We start from the raw sequence: 23,022 nt of genomic DNA on the forward strand, positions 1-23,022 counted from the left end.
GTAATGATTTTATTCTCTAGGTCATTCAACGTCTGGTCAGATGATGTGGATGAGAGAAGTTCATAGGAAAATACAAGGTGATCAGTTATAGCAGCATAGAAGAGGAGCGATCGATCGGGAACACATTAAGTCTCAAACAATCATTTATTGAAAGACAAGCAGTCACATACATTGACAGAATTAGTTTTGGACAGCCCACCGAGGCGGTCTCGTATGGGCGTAGCTATTACACAAATAAATTATGCCTATATGTGTAAGTGAGTGAAGTGCAAAAGTTCATCAGGTGAGATAAGCGAAGACATCGGCAGGGATTGTCAGACAGATGTGCTGATGGGAGGATGTGCTGTGGCTAACAGAGACCTGATGTTGAGCAACATCAGCAGGCTTTCACCATGGGTGCAAATGGCCTCCCGCACGGGGCGCTATAGCCTCCCCGATTTACAGGAAGGCTGGTAGATGAATCTTGTAGATAACTGTCATTTCGTTTTACCAAGAAACGTTAGGGTGACAAGGGGACAGGAAATAATGTTAAGACACACTGCACCTCAGCACTTCCATCCAGGTTGCACCCTAACATAAAGCAAGCCAATTACTTTTTCATTATGTCAGTGATGTGAAACTGCATACGAGGAGTTAGGTAAAGAAAAGTTAGGTTGAGGAAAGAGCATTGTATAATATTCACAACATTGAGTAAATGTACTTAGTTACTTTACACCACTGCCCAAATCATTAGCTTAATGTGCAACACTGTTTTCTCACTCAACAGTAACACAAACCAACATACAGTATATAAGTGTACAGAGTATCTGCAACATCTATAAAGTGATAAAGACATAAAGTGACAAAGGACAATGTGGTTTTGTTCGACTTTAACTGTAGAACATGATGTGACATCATCCTGGAAGACAGGCCTGGATGATGCCATCAAGGCCATATATATCTATGATCAAGGCCCCGAGAAGCAGTGTTGCCAGATCTTGAGAGAAATAAGCAACCAGGTCTATGAAAACAAGCCCAAAAGAAGCAACTATAGGCTACATGAGCACTTTAAACCTATACATCGGCCCTTTGAAAATAGCCGCTCTACAAGCTCACAACGTGTCACGGTGCGACACGTTGTGAGCTTGTGGATTAGCTATTTTCAACAGAATCTTGGGGGAAAAAAATGGAATATTTTAACAACACAACTCTGGTACACAGATTCCTGTGATCCTAGGCTGGGTTGATTGCCATACACACCAGTGGTGGCAGTGGCAGTGGCTCAGGAGGTAGAGTGTAAAGGTTCAATCCCCACCTCCTCCGGGCTGCGTGTAAAAGTGTCCTTGAGCCAGACACTGAACCCCTTCTTCTTTCGTGTATCATCGTCAAACGTCCAACTCAGTGTCGGCGTAGCCACGTCCTTGTTTCTGGTCCCACTTGGAGGAGGCCGGCCTCTGAACGTGGTCTATACAGGGGACAGGTGATGATTATGTGTTCCAGTGGTGTAAAGTAACTAATACATGTACTCAAGTACTGTACTTAAGTACAATTTTGAGGTACTTTTACTTTGCTGGAGTATTTCCAATTGTCTATACTTTTACTTGTACTCCACGACATCTCAGAGGCAAATATTGTACTTTTGTTCCACTACAATTAATTGAAAACTTTAGTTACCCTTCAGATATAAATTATAAAAAGAATACATTTTTACATTATAAAACATACATTAACCACTTTAGCCTTATTTTATACCCAGGCTATTTTCAAACATTTTAGTACTTTTACTTTTGGTACTTTAAGTACATTTTGATACCAATACTTTTGTACTTTTACTCAAGTCAATTTAGAATTCAGGACTTTTACTTGAAACAGAGTACTTCTTCATTGCAGTATTGATGCTTTTACTTAATTAAAACATTTGAGTACTTTTTCCACCACTGGTTTTCATCGACCCTGGTTGCTTGTTTCCATAGCAAAACCTGGCAACACTGGTGCCGACGTAGTACGTACAACGTAACCTCGAGTCTTACGTACAACGTGAGGTGGAAAGACGGGTGACGCGAGGTTACGTACAACGCGAGCGACGGATCTGTTACTAAACACGATCTTGTTGTGTATGTGTGTGGATCTGTTCGCACGTTGACATTGTGGGAGAGATCAGCAGCATAGACCAAGGCTGGTCAACAGGAGGGTCTTGATCGCTCAACAACAGGTCAGTCCGTGTGTCCAGTGTGTCCTTGTCGTCACAAACGACGCGTTTATGTGACCGAGAGCCACGTCCTCCTCGGTCAGCACTCTGTCGCTGGGGAGACGCGTTTGTCCTTGGCTTGTTGAGCTAAACTCAAGGTGTCGCCCGGGCTAAAAGGACAGACCTACAAGCTAACAACGTTGTGAGCTTGTAGATCTATTTTTTTGTGTGTGTGTCTGACTGATTACACCAAAGTTCAGAACCATGACAGGATATTATACCTGTAATCAGTTGTTTTCATGTTCTGTATTAGCTCCAATCGGAACCTCACCCTCCGCTGTATAGCTCCGATGTGAGGTTCCTCGTTTGTCGGTGCCGTTTGGGTGAAAAATGTCCGCACATTTTCCACTTTACATGTTTCTTACCCCTTTATGCACATCGTATCCAAAAAGTAAAGGTTTTCTGAAATGCTCTCAGATGTTTGAAAGTTTAACGTACAATAAAATCTATCCAACGAGTTGAAAAAAGCGTTTAAATCGCTTCTCTCCTCAGCCGGTTCTATAATATTATGCATTAGAAGATGCAATTCAACATTTGACCAGTAGGGGAATCAGTAATGTTATCTCCACGGGCGCAACTCTTGCGCAATGTCTTAAAAACACGTAACCGGATGAGGACCGAGGCAAATTAAATACTTTATTCAACTCGTTGGATACATTTTATGGTGCGCTAGAACTTAAAACACCTGAGAGAATGGTGGAAAAGCTTTACTTTTTGGATACGATGTGCAGAAAGGGATTAGAAACATGTAAAGTGGAAAATGTGCGACAATGTCCTGCTCAAACGGCAGAGGGAAATGAGGAACCTCATCTCGGAGCTATACAGCGGAGGGAGAGGTTCCGTCGGAGCTATTCGTTAGCCAAAAGCAACTTGGATGCTATAATGCTATCTGGCATCTAAGTTGCTAAGCTGTTTATTATATTCAAATTTACCGTTGATAGACTGTACATAGTTATACTCATTGTTCAGTGAATATGAATATAAGGAGTATATGAGTAGGCTATATATACTGTATGCAGTTAGCCTTAGATCAAGACCATCGTAGATGTATTTTATCGAGTCTGACTTTTACTCAGCGACCACCCCCCAGTTTGCCCTGTAACCAGTAAAGCCCGTATTTCTCCGAACATGCACAAATGCAAAAATATGCGGTGCTTACCCGCTTGCCCCAATTGTTAACTAGGTGTCCGGCGTGTTTGTGCAATGTATTAGTCCATATCCTTCAATAAAGAAGTGTTTTAATCCTGTCTGCCTGTCTGTGGAAATTCCCAATGGTCGGTAGTGACGGGGCGCAGCCGGTGAAAGCCGGAGTTACACTCGATGTAAACAGGAAGTAAACGAGGGTGAAAAAATGGCGTTCGGCCACAGACGGGATTAAAACACTTCTTTTGTTGAAACACATGGACTAATACATTGCACAAACACGCCGGGCACCTAGTTAACATTTTGCGGCAAGCGGGTAAGCACCCTATATTTTGCATTTGTACATGGTCGGAGAAATACGGGCTTTACTAGTGAAATTCCAGGGCAAACGGGGGGTGATCGCTAAGAGTCTCGTAGATAAAAATGTCATAAATCGATAAAATACATATACGATAGTGACTGTTGATATAAGTCTAGTATAGTCTATGTACAGTCACTGTACACATACTCACATTGGACTGTTCATGTGCTCATTCTATTCATGTTCTGTATTGATAGACCGTACATGATAGAGTAGCCGCGCAATAGGCTCTATTCACAGCAGCCATATTATGAAGACATTCACAGGTGTTACCAATGATACTAATGAAGGCTCTGTTCCATTCTGGACACACAGAGTCAGGGTGCTGATGTTGTGCATGTTGGCTCACTGGAAACACTCTGTTACACCAGTGGGTCTACAGTTGGGGTCCAGGGACCCTCATGGGCTTCCAAATGGCCCTTTACAGGGGTGTAACTCTGAGTGTACAAATGGAACCAAATGGACCCGTAAGGTTCCATTTGTACACTCTCAGAGGTATGGGGGTCCTGGAAACCACTGTGCTAGACTAAATGGAACAGAGCCTTCATTAGTATCATTGGTAACACCTGGGAAGGAAGTGATAATAGGGCTGCTGTGCATAGAGCCTATCAACTCTTAGATTCTATTTAGTGTGGTTGGCTTAACAGGGCAACCAGACTATAGTAATCTTCCGACTTTATTCTTTCTTTCTTTCTAGATAAACTTTATTTTGCCGCGCTATTTCTCCCACAACCATATGTCAAATTGACCGGCTTCACCGGGAATCGATGGCTTGTATTTTGCTAAGAGATTGGTTACATTGTTAATTGATATTGATTTATTAGTGCATTAAATGTCCCCATCCACTTTAATGGCAAAATGAAAATTGCCTCGCTGCAACCACACTTTTTTGAATATCTGGAATATAGAGTTGCAATATCAAACCTTGAATGTTTTTGTTTCATAAACATGCACCATAGACGTGCTATACTTTCTGTCAAGAAATTCTGTGCAGGTGATAATTTTTCCAAGTGCTTGAGTTTGGAAGCGCAGGATTATTGAGTGATTTCCAACAAGTGCTTCCAAACTTCAACACTTCATAATCACCTGCACGGAATGTATTGACAGACAATCATTTTCAGGTTGGGATACCCATTTTATGCAATCAGGAGATAGAAATCATACAGGATAAACAAGTGAAATTAAATTTGAAGTGATGATGCAAAGAAATGAGCGGGCACAATAGGAACTGTAACACTATACAATTGATGCTCTTAAATCTGTAGTCTCAGGATTGGATGAAATTGGTAAGATGATGAGTATACTATAAGTATGTTCAGAATTCGTAACCACTTAATGGCCAAAGATTATTTTGAAAATGTCTGATCCACAAGATCGGTTGTTTTTGAAAAAAAGTCCAGTGGCTGACATGGTATGTGTTTTCTGTTGCTCTACACAGGACTGTGGGCAGGATGGGAGCCTCATTTTCAACCCCTGTTCCTCCAACCGTCAAGGCTGAGGCAATGGTGTTCGCACCACCTCATGGCTTACCCATGCACCACGATCCACAGCCTGTCAAAGGTAGGTTGTGTGTTTTATAGCCTTGAGAGAACTTTTTTCTTGTAGAAATATTATTTGTGAAATTGTTAGCTAAATGGTTTGTAGGCACTCTGTTAAGTGTTGTGCCGAACCGTGCCTTTTAGCTGTTCTAAAATCCATGCCATGGTAAACCACGGCCTCGTGTGGCTTATTGGTTTATTTTACACGTGGCATTAAAGGGATAGTTCACCCCCAAAATGACTTTTTTTCCTATCGATTAGTCACCCCATGGAGACTTCAATTCATGGATATTTTTAAATTTTTGTCGCATTCCTAAGCCAATAATTTGACCGGCAGCGGTTCCGTTAGGAGACACAAAGAGTTTCCTTTCTGTCTCCTATCGGAACCGCTGCCTACCGGTCCGGTGAACTACCCCTTTAATTCTGGTCCCGGACAGTTGCATTGTAATCATACAGGGCGAAAACACAGACATAAAGTTGAAAAGCTGGAGGTGGTCAGAGAATGTGGCACACTTAAATCTAACAAACCCATTATTAATTTTATTAGCTGCAGCTGTGTTTCTTACATCACAGTACACTAATGTCAGCCTGCAGTAGTTTTTAATCATGTACGGAAAACAATGCCAGGTGTAATCTGTGTGCATTGTGAGATAGAGAGAGAAAACTATAAAGGCATTTGTCACGATGGCATTTTATTTGTGGATTCTAGTGTTGAGTTGGTGTCACCTCATCCTACTGTGTCTCTCTCTCTCCTTGCAGTCTCTCCTCCGTCAGAGTGTCCCATGCACCAAGCCCAGCCTGTAACAGGTATATGTCACACACAGAACTGTGACCATGTTAGAGAATGAATGAGATATATCAAATACACTGTATACATCTGAACTGACAAGCAACAGATGGTGATGGGTTTAAAGGCTGAAGCTGTCCAAAAATGTTCCTTTCCTGGGTGGCTGTATAAACGCCACTTCAAAGGACATAAAAGGCTTTGTTTTGTTAACTGCCTCCTTGCTAAGGGGGCTGGTCACAAGTCAAGTCATCACTGGAGGTGACAATATCACTCCAACTGTAGATGTACTGGCTAGAGTGGAAATGCTATTGTATTATTCTATCGTTGATGTCATGTTAAGATAATAATCATTCAAAACGAACAAAAAAAACTATAAACTAAAACTAAACTAGAAGTACTGTAGGTGGCATGTTTCAACAGCTGTATGGTTGGATACATTCATTGATTAGGCCATAAAATGTCTTAGGCTCTACCCCTTTTTGTCAAGCTGGGTCCTTCTAGCCTACTCAACATCTGTTGTTGCATCATACACATTAGCTGCGGTTACATGGACATCATGTATTCATTCAGAATGAACTCATTCCGAATAGAGATTCATAATCTGTTCCACTCACCTGTTTACATGGGACCTGAATAAAAGTATTCCTCGTTTACATGACCCAAAGCATTCATTCGGAATATAACTGTTGACGTGGTTCCCGCCTACACCCGGGCATGGACCAGGGACCGCCCGGCTCCACTACCCGGGGCGGAGCTTCCCCTGGTGGGCATGGGAGGAGGCAATAGCCCCCTTGTGCCTCCGGGGCGAAGGTCTGTGGGCCGTAGGCAGGCAGGGAAGCAACGTACCGACTCCTGGCCAGGCAGCGTTGTATGCGGTGCGAGCCTGCGTTCCTTTGTTATCACCGTTTTAATGTGAAAGTAGCAGATCTAAGTTCAGACCAGTTTCTTTTGTTGTATTGGTACCAGACACAGTAAAACTTAGGCTAATTGTCACATTTCTCATGTAGGCTACCTTAATTTTATTTAAACAAGAACCGTTTCATCTGACTGAATAGATTCTTTTGATTATATAAGTTCCTGTTTCATGTCAAGGACAAGTAAAGATTGTTCCTCCATCACAGGCTCAAATCCTCGGAGCGTCCGTTCTCCTGGACAAGTCTGGGCTCCGCTTAACCATTACAGACTTATTAAATGACGCTATAGAATCATTCATTTTATCCCGCAGGAGCGAGCGCTTCTCAGCACCAACCGTGGCCGAATTAGAGATTTGATAGTTTTTGGCCAATTCTGACAGCATACTAAGCACGGACATGTGCAAAAGAATGCATGTATTCCAAACAGAGAGGAGCGTTCGGAATTAAGTGTTTATATGGTAAATTCCGATTGGTATATACCGATTCAAACGGTTTATACCACCCCTCAAAACCCAAATGAGAGACCGCAATGGGATATTCTATTCCAATTGAGTTGTTTACATGAGCATTTCTATTCTGAATGAATTCATTCATTCCGAATATAAGTGTATTTATTCCGAATAAAACCGTCCATGTAACCGGAGCCATTGTATCTGTATTTAAACCTGGCTGAGATAGATGTTCGGGATAAATCACTCAGATTTTGACCGGTGGAGATTGATCATAACATCTGACTCTGATCTTATTCCGTGGATTTCTATCTTGAGTTCTATATTATATTTTCCCACAACAATCAACACTTACTGAGGGTGCTGCTTGTACATCCTTATAACAGTATTAAGCTTCACTTGATGCAGAGCACAAATTGAATCATATTTTCTGCTGTGCTGAAATTACTTACCACATTAGTTTATTTGTGGTCATTCATTTGTCCCAAATAATGATTCCATATTTATTTCCCGTTAAGCCTGATTCATACTTTTGTTATATGATAATGTCAGATCTACATACATGCACACACGTGTGTGTGTGTGTGTGTGTGTGTGTGTGTGTGTGTGTGTGTGTGTGTGTGTGTGTGTGTGTGTGTGTGTGTGTGTGTGTGTGTGTGTGTGTGTGTGTGTGTGTGTGTGTGTGTGTGTGTGTGTGTGTGTGTGTGTGTGTGTGTGTGTGTGTGTGTGTGTGTGTGTGTGTGTGTGTGTGTGCGTGCGTGCGTGCACCAAGCACAGCCAGTAAGTGGTAAGTGTGAGGCAATTGGTTGTCATCAAACAGTGCCATTTTCTCACTCAGGAGAAATCTTGTATACATCCACACACTGACGGCAAATTTCCACCACCGATAACAATTCTTAATGGACAATACAGATGATGTAACGAGACCAAAAGAAGTTGAGCATGTACAAAAAAAACATTTGAAGGCAGGTGCTGGAGTTGGATCAAAAGCGCAAAGAAGGTCTGCACACTGTAGCTCCCTTAAGTGATGTTCTTTATTAACGCATCCGACAGAGTGACGTTTCGAGCCAAAGCTCTTTTTCAGAATGTCTGAGTGTGTGGAGTGCAGACCTTCTCCATACATCATGGTTATTTGGCGTGTTAAGACTATTTATTATTTGTAACAATAGCAGGTAATCCTAAAGACCTACTCAATGTGCGATTTACTGTCTCCTCCATCAGATTTTCCCATACAGCAAGCAGCGGCACCAGCAGCTCCAGCACATCAGGACCGGGCCTACGAGTTTGTGGGATGTCCAATGAAGGGAGCAGCGGCGGGCATGAAGACCGACATCGACCCGACAAACATGGTACCCATCACACCACAGACATATTTAGATACATTCTCATTTTCATTGTAACGTTCAACGGTGCAGTGTAAAATGTGCATTTAGGTGTACTGTTAAGCTGTGTCATTAGTGACACAGGAGAAATAGTGACAATAATATCAAAGAGTCAAAATTGAAGTTCGATCCATAAACACAAGTGTGCAATTATATACTTATGTAGAGTATAATTTCTTCAAAGAATTGAACCCATGTGACAGAGCCAGTTTCACAACAGGCTCTATACACGCTAGGTCACGTGGCGTCCGTGGGTTTATGGGCCTGTAACTCAGAAATTATGCAATTGGAACCGTACAGGGTCCATTGTAGTTCCATTTGTATATTCTCAGAGTGAAATTAATAACTTTCATTATAGAATGGGGTCCCGAGATAAGGAAAAAAAAATCTTCTCAAATGCAGGTCTGCTGCCTAATGTTGAGAATCATGGCGTGAGGTCACACAACCAACAGAACAATATATCGGATTATGCAGATCTGTGCCATTCTTTCCATTTTATAGTTGCATTGACCCTCCTTCCTTGTCTGCCTTGTGTCCAGATGCCTCCTCCTAACCAGGTACCCGCTCCAGACCAGCCCTTCCCCCTGCCCGTCAACCGCCAGGAGTCCATGATACCCCGGCACGGTTCAGGCAGGAACTGGGTCTACCCCTCCGAACAGATGTTCTGGAACGCCATGCTCCGGAAGGGGTCAGTGTTCCTGTTCCATAGCCATGTTTATTGTTAAAGGAGTGGGGCGATAGTATTATATCGTTAAAAGTGTACCATTAAAGGTCCGTGCACGCTGTCAACATCTATTTTGTGCGATGAATTGGCATTCATTTAACCGATTAAGACCGGGGACGCATCTGTGCCATTTTAAGATTTCTTTGGCTATTCAAAAATAGCAGATATACAAGCTCATAGCGCTATGAGCTTGTAGACCTGCTATTATTTGAAAAATCTTGAGAATGTGTGCGGATATTTGAATATAATATATTCAAATATTTGCAACAGCCAAACCAACAAATATATATTTTTAAAGGGAGCATTTGTAACTCAAATCTTTGCTTCATGGGGGTCCGCGGCCAAATACATATCATTTTGGGTGATCCTTGACATGGAAAATGTTTGACAACCACTGATATTATAGCAACATGCATGCTTTAAAAAATATATATATATACAAAGATTTGCACAAATTTTCACGTTTTTTCAAAAATAGCAGATCTATGAGCTTGAGCTTGTATATCTACTATTTGTGAATAGCCAAAGAAATACAAAAATACACACACACAGATTCTTTCCTGGTCTAAATGGGCTGTTTGTGTCATGAGTACATCCACATGGAACGGGAATATCTCGTGGTGATAAAGCGACGTCATTTAGGACCTTTTACTCTCATGATATTCACAACAATATGCAAAGAGTGATGTTTTATTTTTATTTTTATTAGTCTTGATCTATGAACAAATAATTGTGTCAGTGTTTGCCAGGCTACTAACTAGGGCAAGGCGATCATATAGTGTGACGGTCTCTCCAATCTTTGAGATGTAGACACTAGGGCTGTTAACTCTCTCAGTGCCCTGGCTGTGTTTGCCCAGTGCCAGAGATTTTTCGATTTCTTACCTTTTTCAAGTAGTCACAGACTATTTATCTCCAGTATGATCGATCCACTTATGGTTGCTAATCACTGAGGGCTTCACTGTGTGGTTTCACAAATGTCAACGAGGTCATCGCGACCTTGACCGTTGACATTAACATGTCTGGGCCAAAAATACATAGTAAAAATAAAAGTACACAGGAGCCGAGATTACATACATTTTTAAGTAATAAGTTAACCAAGAAGTGAATGGAACAGAAAATCTTCGGATCATAATATTCCCTCCCCCCCCAAAAAAAATAAAAATAAACGTCAAACACATCATTGGTACGTTGCGCCATTGCGGTAAAACACGTCAAACACGTCAATGGCACCATATGAGTTAACATTCCTCAGAAATAATATTCGAATATTGGTCTTAAAAATGTGCCGAATATATTTTATTATTAATATTATAATAACAATTGCCTCACATAATATAATATTATTATATATTTTGAATATATATTCTTTCCCCATAGAAAATGACTTGTTATTGTAGAAAACAGGTTATTATATCCACAAGAGCTTTTTTTGTTAACAACGTTGCCTGCCGAGCAAAAAGACGTGCTCTGATCTTGCAGATGTACCGGGCACAGTAAACTGCGGTAACGTGAGCCACCGGCTGCAAAACTCTGGTAAAGCGAGCCCCAGTTCAACAGGGTTTCTGGCCAAAAAGTGTATTTTAGACGTGAGGTCGGGGGCTCGGAGTGTTCCCACTAAGTAGAGTAGGCGTTCAACTCCATAAAACCGTCTTTGTTTTGGTGAGTAGCGAAAGTGTATTTTTATTTTTTTACTAAAGACGAGAGGCTGCGCAGCCTGCCCTACCGCAGGTGTGAGGGGAAAGCGTTAAGGAGAACCCCTTCTATCGCTATGGACCAGAGCTAAGGTAACTGACCAGAATTCGAAAAAATCGCCACATAACACTTTTCAGTTGATCGGGTTTAGCAATGACTTTGTCCGGCGTGGAGTCGTTGGCTTCCCAAGACTCCCCGGTTTGTTTTCCAGCTTGCAAAAGTGCATGTATCCTAGCCACTGACTAGGCTCTGGTTTGTCGTAGCCAGTGTTGCCAACTCTCGTGAGAGAAATACGCCAACCCACCTCCAAAAACAAGCCAAATCTTGCGAGAAAAATAAGCCGAAATGGCAACACTGGTTGTAGCGGGCTTGTTATGACAAGTGACTGACTGCAAGTGGTCAACTACATGGCCAGTAAAGCGCTGATATCTGAATCTGATAAAAAAAAAATATTTTGTACAGTGAGCGGAAGCCACGCCCTCTATTTGTAGATTCATTATTATATCTTTTTTTAATATTCGAGGAATATTCGATATTTGAATATTAATTTACCAGCCCTAGTAGACACACCAAGCTGACGTCTTTTCCTAGTGTTTTTTTTCCACCTGCCTTCGTCGTTGTGATATCGCGACATCTCAAAGCCGTGCTTGAAAATATACAACCAACATCACACATCTGTACAACCACATCACACTATAGTATATTGTGCAGCCCAAGCCTTCCTTTCCAGTCCTTAACGTTAACAACAAATAACCCATTCTCTTCCCACACTTGCAGGTGGCGCTGGCGCGAGGATGACCTGGGCCCTGGTGACATGAGCAACATCATCAAGATCCACAACCAGAACAACGAGCAGGCCTGGCAGGAGATCCTCAAGTGGGAGGCTCTCCACGCAGGGTGAGTCACACAACAACCCACCAACACTTTGTTCTTCTGCGTTTACATCAGCGGTTCTCAAAGTGGGGGTCCGGGAACCCCCAGGGGTCTATTTTTGCTATTTTTGATCATTTTTGAAAAATGTTTGAACTATCCCTTTAAGTTGGTTTGTGTGTCTCCTACAGGGAATGTCCATGTGGTCCCTCTCTCAAACGGTTTGGAGGTAAAGCCAAAGAGTTTTCTCCCAGGGCACGCATCCGCCACTGGATGGGGTGAGCTATTTGACACTTTCTTGCTATAAATGCACTGTGCCTACTAGTGATGGGGCTAGGCCTACAATGCGTCATGAAAAAGTGACGCATTGTAAGCTTGTAGATCAGCTTTTTCTGCTATTTTTATATGTAGTAAATTATTAAATATGTCAATAAATTCTTTGTATATTTCAGTTATTTGTCATATCTGCCCTGTGGATTTTTTTTATTTCAAGCCTAAAGGGCGAACAGATTTTTTTTTTAAATTGATATGTTCCAATGTTCAATGCCAAACACACAATTCAATTATTCGAGTGACAATTAACACATTGGTAATAAATTGGTAACAACTTGCAAATACACCCCTGGAGTGCCATAAACGTTTCTTAAAAAAATGTATAATTTCAACTTAAAAATGATCCTAGGACCCTTTTTAAAAGGGAATGGGCGGATGTGACATCATCCAAAAAAAAGGATGTGCATCCGCCCCAATGATGGGATCTTGAGAGAAAGTCCAATATCTCCATATCTTTTTTTTGTGGTCAAAACGAGCCATTTTCGACGGGCGATCTCTCTGCAATGGCGGATCGCGGTAGAAATGTTATTGTTCCAGTCGTTAGACGGGACCCTCGGCCATCGCCCAGACACCGTTTGTTTACATCCGGGTCATCGTTGTGACTTCTGCAGCTCTAAAAAGATCGCCAATAAACGGTAAAAAAAACGCTGGCACTGGCTGTACCCTGTTTTAAAAAACCTCTGGCACTCAATGTGTTAATCGTCGACTTAAATTTGTAATCGCGCCAGCCCTAGTTGGGGCGGGTACAAGGTTAACCATGTACAAAAAAAAAACACTATTCGGTTAGGACTGATAAAAATAACTCATAAATAGCAGAGATGCTCGTAGGCCTGCGTCCTGCGTCGCTGACGCACCATATTGCGAAAGGACGCATTCATGACAACTCTAGTGCGTCCATGGGACGCAGCTCCGATTAGCTCCGATAATATATAATATTTGTCAGCTGTGATCTACATGGACTCTCTCGGTTAGGCACCGTTGGTGGAGAAGTATAACTCTCCGGTTAGACACCGTTGTACTGGAGAAGTATAACTCGGTTACACGGCGTTGTGTGGCAGAAGCAGCAGCACAGCCCCTCGCTGTTAGTCTACGCTACTCACACACAGAGAGAGAGAGAGACGGCATGAGGACCTGCTCTTAAACGTGTTAAAACATCTTGGATAGACCACTGTCTGGAATAATAACTGATCATCATACATACAGGTCTACTACTAATCTCTGTTGCTGTTGTCATCTTAAATTGACCAGCCAAAGTAAAATCCCCGATTTTAGAGTGTTCTCCCACTTGCTTGGAGATCAGAGTGATGTATGTGGTGGATTAATGCATGTTGCCAATCAGCTGTGTAACATTAGCAGGTTAACGATGGCTCGTTGATCCTATGCATTTGACCCTGATTTGACCACAAAGGCAAACAAAAGCACTAATTAATGGCAGCTGTAAGTAACCGGTTGTCTATCGTCTGTGTCTTGTGTATGTTTAATACGCAACTGGATGTTTTCTGTAGCTTAGAGATATCATAACAATTAATTCCCTGAAGAGGGTAGACCCTCTCCCTCATGCTAAACTTAAAGTGACTTATAAGGTTCCACTTCTCCTCAAAAAGACAACTCAATTTCTCAATGACAAGCCTAATAGTATTATTGCATGTTGACTATGTGCAATAACTGCAAGCCAATGTTCATAGGCATTGTCAGTATTTGTCTTCATTATTTCTTGAATTCCTATTTCTTTATTTGCCAATACTTCCACTGTAAGCCAGTGTTTTCAGTCTACACAATAAATAGTAAAAATAAATTACTACATTCATAAATAATACAAAATAAAATAATAATAATGATTAAAAGGTTCTATGATTAAATGTATTCTATTGGTCAAAGGTATGTTAAATCCACCTGTTGCCCACTACTAGTATTTCTTACCATAAGGTGCGCTAATACTACAGAATCATATACATTTGAAAAAATATATTTATGATTTTTTAATATATGTATATATATCGGTATCGGTCTTGAAAAGCAGGAACGGGTCGCACTGATCTAGATCTGCTATTTTCACAATATGTATCTGTGGAACTGAATCAAACTAAATTAAGTGCCTCAACTCCTAATTCCTCAGGGTGGGGGGTCCCCAGTTAAAATATGATTATTTTGGGGGGTCGCTGCCTGAAAAGGTTGAGATCCACTGCATCAGGATATAATGTACACAGTCACACACGCATAGAAGATATGGAGATTGGAGATCAAAGAAAACGATAGGGGGGGGGGAGTGTAATTGGGGACCCATAAAATGTCCCTGGGACCCATCTAAAAGACCACCCTTGCATCCCAGGACCCATTACATTGAAAACCTAGCAACATCACTGAATAGTATAAATTACTCAAATATTGTATGTAATTGTAACTCATACAACACTCTAGCAGTGTTACATCTATTTATCCATCCGTACATCCTCATGCGCACAAATCTCATGCACACTTTTACAAGGATACCCGTCCATTTAGTCCATTTTTTAATATATATATATATATATATTAATACAGTGTATAAAGATGAGTTTCAGTGCTCCCCCCCTGTCCCTGTGCCTTCCTCAGGTACGAGCTGCCGTTTGATCGCCATGACTGGATCGTGGACCGCTGCGGGAAGGAGGTGCGCTACGTCATCGACTACTACGACGGCGAGATCAACAAGGAGACCTACGAGTTCTCCATCCTGGACGTCCGCCCCGCCTTCGACTCCATGGACGCGGTCTGGGACCGCGTGAAGGTGGCCTGGTGGCGTTGGACCGATTAAAAAAAAAAAGACTTAGTCCCTCGTTCTCTTCTCATTCGTCGGGATGTTGACGTGTTGTGTGAGCTTGTAGGCGTGCCGTTTTCCAGAACATGCCCAAAATAGGAACACTGGGCGAAAAGCACTTAATTCATACTCCAATGCGTCACGGTGCTCGCTTGTTTTATCAGTTCTTTCTGGCAAGTGACATTGTCGTACTACTTGTGTAAATTAAGTTTAAAGGACTCAAAGTATCTCACACGCAGACACACTTTAAAACACTTGTTTGGAACGGAATCCTCTTTTCACATTTGTGAAACCAGTGAAGCAAGTCAAGAACACTCAACTTTACCTCAAAGAAACAGGCTGTACCCATTTTCACCATGCTAATCATATTGATTTAAATGTAAAGAAACTTGATTATTTTCTTTAGGCTTGTCATGCAATTAGGAGGTCTTTTAAACGCAGCTGCATGGAATAGTATGTTCTCCCTACTGCATTGGCTGAAGCTGCCCCTCTGATAGACCAAGTGGAACCCATAGGATTCTTTGTTAGAATTATTGTTTGATAGAAAACAAAAGCACCCTTCCCCTGGGTGCGTTTGACCTTCCAGACTGGGGTATGGGAATTCTGGGACCCCAAGCCAGGCTCAGGGGTCCCGACTGTTTCCAGTCGTATCCCGGGCCACCGTCACAACCTCTGCTGCGCGCTGTCTGTCTGAATGGCTTCGTAGTTCGAACCAAATGGACCCACTCTCAGAGTTACTGAGCCACAAGGGTCCATTTGGTTTGTGACTATGTGGTTCGGGCCCCACTTCGAGAACCGCTGGTGTACAGCATCCATGCAGTGTTTGTGCTGAACGCTACAATCAGATTCTGGTCAAACCCACCTTACATAGGCCGTACCGTGGTCCGAGTTGAGCGGAAATGGAATCGTCGGTTGGGGTTAAAGTGGAAATGTGAATGCTTTCAAAAATCTGTTTTGATGTCCGGCACGCTTCTTTCATATTGTTTATAGAGTTGTAGTGGGTTTGACCAAAGGGCCGTGTTGACCGTGGGTGGGATGCGGGTGCATTAGGCGGGCTACTATATTTGGGGTATAGTTTTATTTTTTTAACAAAAGGAAGAAAAAAAGAAGTTCTCAGCTCTGAGATTGTAAGCAATCAGAATCCCTCCCTTCTCCCTCCAGGTTTGTGTGCGTGTGTGGTTTTGAATGCTGAGGGGTGATTTCGTATCGGAGGGTTAGGGGTTGTGCTTAATTTATTCTTCACTGTACGACGGTGTCAAGCACCAAAAACTCAGCTCACAAGCTGTAGGCACGTTGTGCGACATGTTGTGAACTTGTAGATCGGGCCGTTTTCATAGCGCAACGCCGTCATACAACAAAGTATAAATTAGGCTTCTGAAGTGAATGGTTTGGATTGGAGGATTGATTGACTGCCCCAACCACTATATTGTCCCAGTACTGTAAAGTTGTCTTCCCCGCACACTGCTTCGTAGGGCTGGCCAATAAATCCATATTATATTAACATTGTGATAAGAGACTAGTTGGGACTACATGGGATTTGGATATGGTGTTATCTTGTCCTGGTTTTTAACTTGAGCCTCATTTTATACCTTCCAAAATTGTCCAGAAGTTTCAAAAATAGTGAAAATAGCCGATCTACAAGGCCACAACGCAGTCGCAATGCAACACATTGTGAGCTTGTAGATCTGATTCATGCTATTTTTGTAATGTTCTTGCTTCTGTGGTATTTATTTGGTAAAAAAGATTACGATATTTGATTTTGTCCATATGGCTCAGCCCTACTCGCTTGCTTATTTGCTTGCTTCCAAGGGAATAGGTGCTCTAAAAGAAATGTGAATAAATGTATTATTACCCATTATTAGCTTGAGGATCGAAATGCATTTTTATCCTGGAAACAGTTCCGCACATATCGTCTCTTTTTGACAAGGTATCATCATACTGTATACACGTAGATGGCGCATTGGCTGCTGCTGTCCATTGGAGCTATGCCTCAAACTCGGCCGCCATATTAGCAGGGGCATGCAGCATGTATGCCCAATGTATGTCTACTAAAGCAGGTTTCTCAACCAAACTCTCAACCAATCTTCAAGAAGCTTGGTTTGTTACAAATGTTAAACTTGGTAGTTACAATATAGGATACTCTGTAATTTATTTGAACCAAAAACACCTTATCTTACATAGACTCAGGCATATTTCTTGCAGTGGAGTTAGGTCAAGTTGCCCCTGCCAATATGGCGGCGACATGGACGCACAATCCAGTAGCCAATGCAATGTCTACAGTACATATATTATGTCTATGGTATCAGCAATAGCATTGTGGGCTAATATTTCTCTTAACATTGAGGTCCCGGTGGATGTTATTTATTGTTTGTGTGAGTGACTGACTGTAGACATGGGTGTCCCATATACCCCCATGCGTCTGTCCTCACAATGTAGTTATTGATATCACTAGAACTCTGAAGACATATTTTACTGGACCTGTTAATGAACCAGTCAACCAATAAAGATGGACTTTTTGACTCTGAATTAAGTCTTTCTGTCCCCTTTGTCTCTCTGGCACAATGTTTGGGCATAATCTGCCACTGCTGTGACATCAGGCATATTCACGTGACGCACGACTTCAACTTGAATTTCACTGCTTGCCCCTGGACATGTAAACAACGCAGTCCCTCAGCGATCACTCGAGAAGATTCACATTGAAATACAAAGAATGGAAATATTTTCCAAATAACACATAAATAATGGTGAAACAAGCAGATCTCCAAGCTTACAACGTGTCACATTGCAATGTGTTGTGAGCTTGCAAAACTGCTATTTTCACTATTTGAAAAGGGTTCATTCAAAATGTACTTTTTCGGGGTCAAAAGTACAATACCGTATTTATCTTTGGAATGTAGTGGATTTAAGTATCCAAAAATCGAAATACTCGGGTCAAGTACAGACAAATTTACTTTGTTACTCTCCTCCACTGCTGAGGATGACAACAAACAAGTTGTCATCTGCTGATCATAGTCACTGGTTCTGAGGCATAAAGTGAAACTATCTCTGCAGCACCACCTGGTGGTCCCAACGTGGTAGTGTTGCTGGCACACTGCTGCGACAGTAATGTATGTACCAGGTGATCCATCGGCTGGCGAGGTGATCAATTGAGTTAATCAACAACCATTATTAACCATTATTGTTTGATGTGCATAAAACTGACATAGTCAGACTTTATCTTACCTTTTATTATCCATATTAAATTATTGACTCATTCTTTGATTTGTTTTATTATTAATCTCTTACTTCGTATGTACAAATATCTAAAATATTCAATCTCCAAGCTCACAACATGTCAATGTGACACATTGTGAGCTTGTTAATCTGTCCACCCAAATTCTGCTTGAGGAGAAAGAAAATCTACCGAATAGTGTTCCTAGATTTCAAAATAGTAGATCTACCAGCTCACAATGTGTCACGATGCGACACATTGTGAGCTTGTAGATCTGATCTGATATTTTCAAAAGATGTGTATACATTTGAGAACTTGTGAAATGGGACATAATTTCTGCGTAATGAGTAGCCTACATTCTACTTTTGGTACTTTTAAGTACATTTAGATAGTACCAATACCTTTGTGCTTTTGCTCAAGTAAAATGTGGAATTCCAGACTTTTACTTGTAACAGAGTATTTCTACATTGCAGTATTGATACGTGAACTTAAATAAAAGTACTTTTTCCACCACTGTATGAGACACACGCCAGGTCGGACACTTTCCGAGTTATGCCGGTGACCGTGTCACAGACAGACAGACAGACAGAGATTTGGTGAATTAGGATTAGCAGCCTTTATTGAATAAAACACAAAAGCAATGGTGGTTTTAATTGTCTGGCACTGGGTGGGTCATCACACTAGCCTTGGAAAAGAGTGATCTCGTGCCTATTTATTTCTTGCTGTAGTACAGAAGATGGTCAGCAGAGGGAGCAGTAGCACTAGAATTGTATTTCTGGAAGCTTTACCTCTGCTTTGTACATACATCTCTTACATAATTATGAACAGTTGTGGACAACAACTAAGTCCATTTACTTGTGTACTGTACTTGAGTAATTCTTTTGAGTATCTGCACTTTACTTGAGTATTTGTATTTTTGGATACCTAAGACCTAAACCTCTAAACACTTAATTTAAAAGACAAATATTGTACTTTTGACTTCACTACATTTCTAGAAACGGAAAAGGTGCACTATGAATTAACCACTTAAAGCCCTAATTCAAATATTGTGACAATAGCAGATCTACAAGATCACAATGCTTGCCAACCTGGACCGTTTTTCCTTTTCAGTTCACTGGCAGAAAAAGACTCGCTCGCTGCATAAATATTAAGGAAAACTGAAACTCCTTAGACAGACTTAAGAAAAATGAATTTCAACTCAAGGTGCTGATCCTCAGCACCTAAACTGAGCTGACCCAGAGCCCTATACTGTACAAGCCACTTGTTTGTCTGTGATCCACCCATATAGCACTGACGAAGGGCTCCACAGTTTCCCCTGCATTTCAGTTCACTGAAATGTTATATTTATTTTTTTCAATTCTATTTTTTGTTATTTCATTAGTTGTAACTATAACAACCCTGCCTCCGATCGATTCAAAGTAAACACATTGAAAAGCACCCGCGCGCGCATGCATACATTTGTGTTGTGGTTAATCTCGGCTATTATGATTTTGACATGCTTGTTGAAATGAAGCCAATAATGCAAAATTGCAAACCTGATAACATGTCTGGAGGCAGTAATTGCAAATAGAAGAGGGCCCACTTCAAGGATAGACACCACGCCAACCCCGGAATATTAAACAACACACAGGAAAGGGTACTTTATTTGTGTAACCCCCCCCTAGTCTCGGTATCTGAGAAGAGTAAATCATCGCCAGAATCGTAAATCAGAATCGTAATCGGTGGCCAGAAATACCTGGTGGGTCCGACCACTTTGAGGTCGCTGGATTTGTGGGTCCGACTGACCGCTCCGAGATCGCCGGATTTGACCCGGGGCGAATGTATTTTGGGGGGCCCAACGTGCTCTTAATCACTGGCGCACTCAGTGGCACATTTCTTTTGCACGCTGCCAGTAGACCATGGAGTTCTCCCTGGATATTTGTTCAGATAGTTATTATACTTTTATACTGAAATTATACTGAAATCAACTTTTTAGAACTTTTTTTATACTGGAAGACTAAGTCAATGGAAGTTTCAGCCCTGTTTGGGCTGAAACTATGGAGCCCAAATATGGAGATGCCTACAGTACAGGTGTCATTGATCACTGCTTCTCAAAGTGGGGTCCTTGAGGGGGTTCCAGGGGGTCCACAGCTATCATCAAAATCAGTTTAACCACTTCAACCACTTATATACTGTACTTCGGCTCTTTCAGAATCAGCATCATCTTTAGTGTCACATCACAGATTTACAGGTGTAAAGAAGTCGGTGAAGGTAAGTTCGTTTTTGTGCAAGCTCAATCGTTTTTGTTGTCTTCAGGAAGAGAAAAGGAAAATAAGAGGTGGTGGGCAGGGAGAGCAAGGAGAAAAGAAAGAAAACAGAGAATCATGTCGAGGATAGGCACAAATCTAAGATATTTACAAATATACACAGCATAATCCAGCATGAGGTCCACACTATTTGAAATAAATGTGGAAAATTATGGGGTGAATGTCGTCCGCAGCCAAACACATTTGACTGGCCACATCAAGACCCTCTTATTACAGCATGGCTCTGAGTCTGCACGAGTCTGACTGTCTGTCTTGTCTGTCTGTGTGTCCGGAGCCAATCTTGCAAACCGCTGGACTGATGATCAGCGATAAATCTCCTGTGCCCACTGCCAGTAGGTAGGCCACAGAAATTCCTCCAAACATTTATCCATTTTGAAATATCTAAATGAGTTCTTCTACTTTTGGTTCTTTAAATACATGTATCTGCCAATGCTTATGCCAATATGTGTACTTTTACTCAAGTAAAATGTTGAAAATAATGTTTTTTACCTTTTACCAGAGTATTTCTACATTGTGATATCATCACAGCATGGCGTCACAGCGAAAGACAAATTTTCACGACGGAAAGAAAAACTTTCACCACGGATGGGTCCTAAACCCTCTTATAGGAGCGGTTGCACCGCTCAAAAATAAGAAAAGAAAAAAGATCTGATTACTTCTTCCACCACTGATTAGCTTCAAGAGCAACAACGACAATAACAAAAACTAACACAGCGCAGCCAACCTCTGCCAAGCTCTGCGGGGGAACAATCTCCCCGGAGATTTCACACAGAGAACACAGCGGATGACAGTTGAGTTTGGTGGTCTAATTAGCTTCCACTTAGCAAACAAAAGAAGTTAGCTGAGTCTGGGGCCCTCACTTTTTCATTTAACCACATGAACCCCAGATACCTATATAAGCTCACTCCCAGCGTGTCGCTTAATGCAAAAGTTGAAGATACATCAAAGTTATATCGTACGTGTGTGTGTGTGTGTGTGTGTGTGTGTTTGTGTGTGTGTGTGTGTGTGCGTGTGCGTGCGTGCCGGGTCAATGTGGTCAATTAAATGAACACATTAATAGTTGCTACGATATAAAGGCAGATCTTTCTGGCCACATATAAGAGAATCTTTCCACAACCATAAGATAATCTTAAAATAATGATAGAAATATATAATTGAGGAGCTCGGGTGGCGCAGTGGTAAAGTCCCTGCCCACCACCACGGAGGTTGTGAGTTCGAATCCACCGTGGTGCATCTGGCTTTGTCAGGCGTCTGTGCGAACGCAATTGTCCCGTATTCGGGGGAGGGAAGCCGGGGGGGAGGGTGATATTGGTCGTTGCACGTACTCCTACGGGCTGGGGCGGCACCTGTCAGCGGGGACTGAATAATCTCCAATTTTCATTCGTTGCTGAATTAAAATGCTCATAACGAATAGATCTGGCTGCTAAGGACACATCGCAAAACAAGATAATGTTTAAGAACACATGTATATATATATATATATATATATATATATATATATATATATATATATATATATGTGTGTGTTTTCATTCCCACTAACAATATTTCTACACGGAACACTAACACCACTTCTCCCAGAGAACATGGATCATTTTGGTTTTAAGCCCACTTGTTTCTATGATGAAAGAGCAAGTTAAAATGTGAATACCTTTCCGTGGTCTGCGCCGAGGACGCTATTGTTAAATTAGTTTCGGTTTGTTTCTAGTGGGGAAGGATCGGCAGACACGTAAATCCCGCCCACTACATTTGATTGGGTAAAGCGCGGCCTGATTCCTGATCTGAAGGCACGCCCAATTGTAGGCCATTGCGTACGCGATATGACGAACCCCCCCGACAGATTCAAACGCAGAGCAGAATCTGTTCTTGAGAGATTATAAGCCCAGCATCTGGACTGCGGGGAAAGCTTTTGCAGAAAATAGCAGATCAACAAGCTCACAACGTGTCACATTGTGATGCGCTGTGAGCTTGTCGATCGGCTATTTTCTGCGAAAGCTTTCCCCACAATAACAGAAAATAGAAAAGACACTATAGAGCTCTGATGGATTCCGGTCAACCATATGGGGTTTAAGTGGATGTTCTTATCGAGCATAATATCAAAAAGTGACGAGAGGGGATACAGGGAGAGAGGAGTGCTGGGGGTGAGGTGGAGGCTGAAGAGGTGAGTTTTAAGACTGTGGTGGAAAATTGGGAGTCTGCAGTCTGCAGTCCAGGATTTTATTCCATAGCTTTGGGCAAAGAGGATTTTATTCCATAGCTTTGGAGCTTGGGGGAGAAAAGGATGTATAGAA

At 41.8% G+C, this 23,022-nt stretch overlaps 1 protein-coding gene across 1 annotated transcript; it reads left to right on the plus strand.

Moving 5' to 3' along the window:
- The first annotated feature begins 2,056 nt into the window (after nucleotides 1–2,056).
- Nucleotides 2,057–17,740, plus strand: hccsb (holocytochrome c synthase b). The gene is made up of 8 exons (XM_084048849.1): nucleotides 2,057–2,191; nucleotides 5,170–5,291; nucleotides 6,029–6,076; nucleotides 8,641–8,768; nucleotides 9,341–9,489; nucleotides 11,995–12,114; nucleotides 12,279–12,365; nucleotides 15,013–17,740. The coding sequence occupies exons 2-8, from the start codon at nucleotides 5,183–5,185 to the stop codon at nucleotides 15,209–15,211; spliced, it is 840 nt and encodes a 279-aa protein (XP_083904975.1). The 5' UTR covers nucleotides 2,057–2,191; nucleotides 5,170–5,182; the 3' UTR covers nucleotides 15,212–17,740.
- The last annotated feature ends 5,282 nt before the right edge of the window (nucleotides 17,741–23,022 follow it).

Source organism: Gymnoscopelus microlampas (genome assembly GCF_963454915.1).
Source record: "Gymnoscopelus microlampas genome assembly, chromosome: 22".
NCBI classification, from domain to species: domain Eukaryota; kingdom Metazoa; phylum Chordata; class Actinopteri; order Myctophiformes; family Myctophidae; genus Gymnoscopelus; species Gymnoscopelus microlampas.

What these genes read in the sequence shown, in the direction of transcription:
- hccsb (XM_084048849.1), top strand. Translation starts at nt 5,183, where the DNA reads ATGGGAGCCTCATTTTCAACCCCTGTTCCTCCAACCGTCAAGGCTGAG. An exon ending in CGATCCACAGCCTGTCAAAG is followed by an intron (nt 5,292 to 6,028) that starts GTAGGTTGTGTG and finishes CTCTCCTTGCAG; the next exon opens with TCTCTCCTCCGTCAGAGTGT. An exon ending in ACATCGACCCGACAAACATG is followed by an intron (nt 8,769 to 9,340) that starts GTACCCATCACA and finishes CCTTGTGTCCAG; the next exon opens with ATGCCTCCTCCTAACCAGGT.